Raw genomic sequence first — 3,641 nt, 5'->3', positions numbered from 1 at the left:
TGCTTGTGTTGCATTTGAAGCCAATGGAAAATTGTAATATTCAAATTCATTCAAAAACTTAACCCGTGTAGATTTGATTTGACAGTGAAAATATAAAATTTATATTTTATATAAATATAATATAATATAAATGTTATATTTTCACTATGATAATCTTTGTAAACGATTCCTGAACAACCTAAACAAGTCGGTCTTCGTAATTTTAAAATATTGTTAGTGCAAACTTGTCACTGTACTTGAACACACCATCTGCGTGCCGGAAATACGTATCTGAGTAGCATTCAAATAAGCTATAGGTAGTTTTGGTTTGTTGTTTGCATTCTAAATTAGCACTTTTGGCACTTATAAATAATCACAGTGCTGAAATATAGTTACAATATTTTTGTACGAAGATAAAACGATTTTAGGACGCAGTACTGTATCATGTTTATATTCCAAAGTTTATATGTAAAGGACGACTTGAAGCAAAACGGAACGGAGCCATAATGTAAGCGTCACACGAGCGTGACAAATACTTCCGGCGTGTGTACACTCCAATCTCACCGAGCCTGCAGCAACAACTGGAATTAGGGAAAGTAAACAAACGTAATGCGATTTAAATAATATAATATACCTATGTTAAAATAAATGAAGGAGCCGTATTTCAGTAAAACTGCCTGTTGTTTAACCGCTTAAATGATCGTAATTCAAATACGGTATTGTATTAAACAATAGCGACACATTATTACATGTGTATGTACAGTATTGTGAAGTGCTAATAGTCTGTGTTATTGTTTTTGTTTCATAGATTGTCTGGTGGAGCGTCTGAATGTCTTAAGTGATTGCCTAACGGAATAGCAGTAAAAAAAACCAACCCCTGAATCCTCAAACATGTTCCGCCGTAAGAGGGACGTACTGGCTCCGTGGATTGAGAGCCTCATCCAGAGTTATGGGAGTGAGGAGGGGACCAGTGACTGCAGCACGCCGAGGGCTTATGTTACAGCTGTGGGTCAGATGTCAAATTCTGAAGCTAGGCTCACAGAAGGCCCCCCAGATCTGATCTTTCTATCTGACGGCGTAGTGCAGATCCCCACCTTTCTCACCCCAACTGCCGTGGAGTATCTTCAAAGGGAAGAGATTGAAAATTTCAGTAATCTGATCAATTGTACCGTTTACGTCGCAGGCCACAGACTGAAGTTTCACACTGCCACGGACCCGACCAGATCCAAGTTCTTCTTGTCAGCTGGAAGGATTATAGTAATTTCAGTTGGCCCGACCAAACCCCGCACCCCATGCTGCACCACTTTGCGTTCTGCGCAAAAGAAAATCTTTGAGACATGGAGGGCAATTATGGTCCAGGAAACGCAGGACTCTCTAGCGAATGTAAATGACTTTAATCTGTCTGAGCTGCTTGGGGAGTGGCAGAATGACAATTTTCAAACCGTGCTTCAGGATGTGCAGGAGAGACTGATGATGTTTAGGTTGGCAGTTCTGGGGGTTTCCTCATTTAATGGCCATCCAACAGTGACTGAATCAGACATGTTCACTCCCACAAACTGGGACATCGAACGGGAAAATGACACGGGATGCTTCAGCATTCCGATCAAGTGTCTCCTCATCCCAGAAGGACATGCCATGCATGGACCGAAAGAAAGCGCCAATATATCGACAACTGATGGGGACATGATGTTGAATTTGCAGCCTTCGCCATGTACCCGATCCTCTGTTGATCCTGTGGACTGGCAAACTGTAAAACCTCCGGAGGGAGCGGGAGAAGTCCAAAACTGTGGAGATAACATCACCGATCCTGACAGTGTATGTGTCAAGTTGACCAATAAGGAGATCACACCATTAGAGAAACCATGGGAAATGTTTCCTCCACCTAATGGTTTTTCTTTCTTGGGTATGTCCCAGGAAGCCATTCCAATACAGTCAATGCAGTCCCACCAACAAAACTGTCATTTGAGCATAACCAGTACCCAACTTCCCATAACGAGCACACAATCTGAGGATTTACAACACAGCAAAGAGGACCATGACTCATTTCCGCCGTATAAAAAACCGTCATTCTCATCTGGCAATTGTAACACAGGAACACCAACTTGTCACACTGCTCCCGAAGAAGAGCAGTCCTTGATTGGGAATGTAGATGCGCAACAAGAAACTATCGGGAGACAACACAGAAAGGCAAAAAGAAAACTGAATCTTGAGTGTGTGCAAGAAGCGCAAGCAACAGTTGCAGTGGAGGAAGATGAAGCTCAGGTCATGGCCTCTGGCACTGATGAAGGCGGCATTCACGTTGAAACTTTGGGTGCTGAAAAAAGAAAAACTCTGACTGTTCACGCTGGTGGAGAGCCGTTCTCATACACTTACATGGTGTCTGGGCAGAATCTTCACGACTTTAGCAAGTTTCAAGTAGCAAAATCTCTGCTGGCGTGGGCTGTCAAATATCTTGTTCCAAAACAGAGAACGCTGGACTGCACCCTAAGTGATTGAAACACCACTCTGTTATTCCTAATTGACATTTTCATTGAAAATCTGTTTCTTAAGAAAGTTAAATATTATAAATAACAATGTTTGTGTGTTTGTTACATCCTGCATAGTTTCTAATAAAATGATCCTTTTTTAACAGTTAAGATACACTGCCACACACAGTGCATCTTTTTATGTCAATTTTTTTTTCTTCTGGAACACTGTAAGTTAATAGTGCTTAACTCATTGAATCTTTAAAACGTGATCACACTTATCATTTTGCTTATTTGGAACCTTCTAAATCAGGGATGTGCAACCTTTTCTGAACAAAGATCTACTTTTCTTGCAACCACCCAACCTCCCGCGATCGACCCATTACCACACATGCACGCATACACGCGCACACACATGCCATGATGAGCAACAGCCATAGTGGCCCGTAACATGAACAAAACAGAAAAATAAAGTGGATACAAGAATTTCAGAAAAGGAAATCACTTCCTACCTTAGTTGACACCTGACGCGGAGACTTTTGCTGCGTGTGTGAACATCATTATTTTTGCTCACCTGTACCGTTTTAAAATGTTTCTCCTGGCACTCCATATTTCCATTCTTTGTCAGTGCCATGAGAAATAAACTTTAAATGAGATTTTTTTTTGGAAACAATATATTGCCACAGCTCTGATTTCAAGATGCAATTGCAGACTACCGCTACTGAGCGCTAACCACTTCTAGTGATGCAGGTCACCAGATTTTTTTTATGTTTGAAATAGGTTTTTTTTGTGAAATTGAAACTATTAGGATGCTTAGGGTGCAGTGTACACTAACCCAAACCTATATAATAATAATATGCACACAGACACACATCTTTTATTTTCCATTCCACCCTACAGCCCTCCGGAGTGACATAGGACCAGTCTGTGGGCTGCGGGTCGCTCACGATCGACTGGTTGGGTACCCCTGTTTTAACAGTTAAAGCTGAATATTGCACACCCGAGCGGCACAAGGCCAACTTGCTAGCTGGCACATCCGCCTCCTAGGCTCCTGCTTCCCTGTGTAGAGCTTGCATGTTTCTTGGCTTCAGCTTGCCACATGCCCCATCATCATCATCCCATGACCAAACCCAGAAAATAGATGATTGGTCATTACCTGAGCCCTGAGCAACTGTGATGTCATTTTCAGTTGACAGC

At 41.9% G+C, this 3,641-nt stretch overlaps 1 protein-coding gene across 1 annotated transcript; it reads left to right on the top strand.

The window, feature by feature from the left end:
- The first annotated feature begins 490 nt into the window (after positions 1–490).
- Positions 491–2,608, top strand: acd (ACD shelterin complex subunit and telomerase recruitment factor). The gene is made up of 2 exons (XM_086110321.1): positions 491–585; positions 788–2,608. Exon 2 carries the CDS (start codon positions 871–873, stop codon positions 2,473–2,475), a length of 1,605 nt encoding a protein of 534 aa, XP_085966447.1. The 5' UTR covers positions 491–585; positions 788–870; the 3' UTR covers positions 2,476–2,608.
- The last annotated feature ends 1,033 nt before the right edge of the window (positions 2,609–3,641 follow it).

Source organism: Hippocampus guttulatus, chromosome 4, assembly GCF_054856545.1.
Source record: "Hippocampus guttulatus isolate MCC_2025c chromosome 4, RoL_Hgut_1.0, whole genome shotgun sequence".
Lineage (NCBI taxonomy): Eukaryota > Metazoa > Chordata > Actinopteri > Syngnathiformes > Syngnathidae > Hippocampus > Hippocampus guttulatus.
This window is presented reverse-complemented; position numbering and strand designations above follow the sequence as displayed.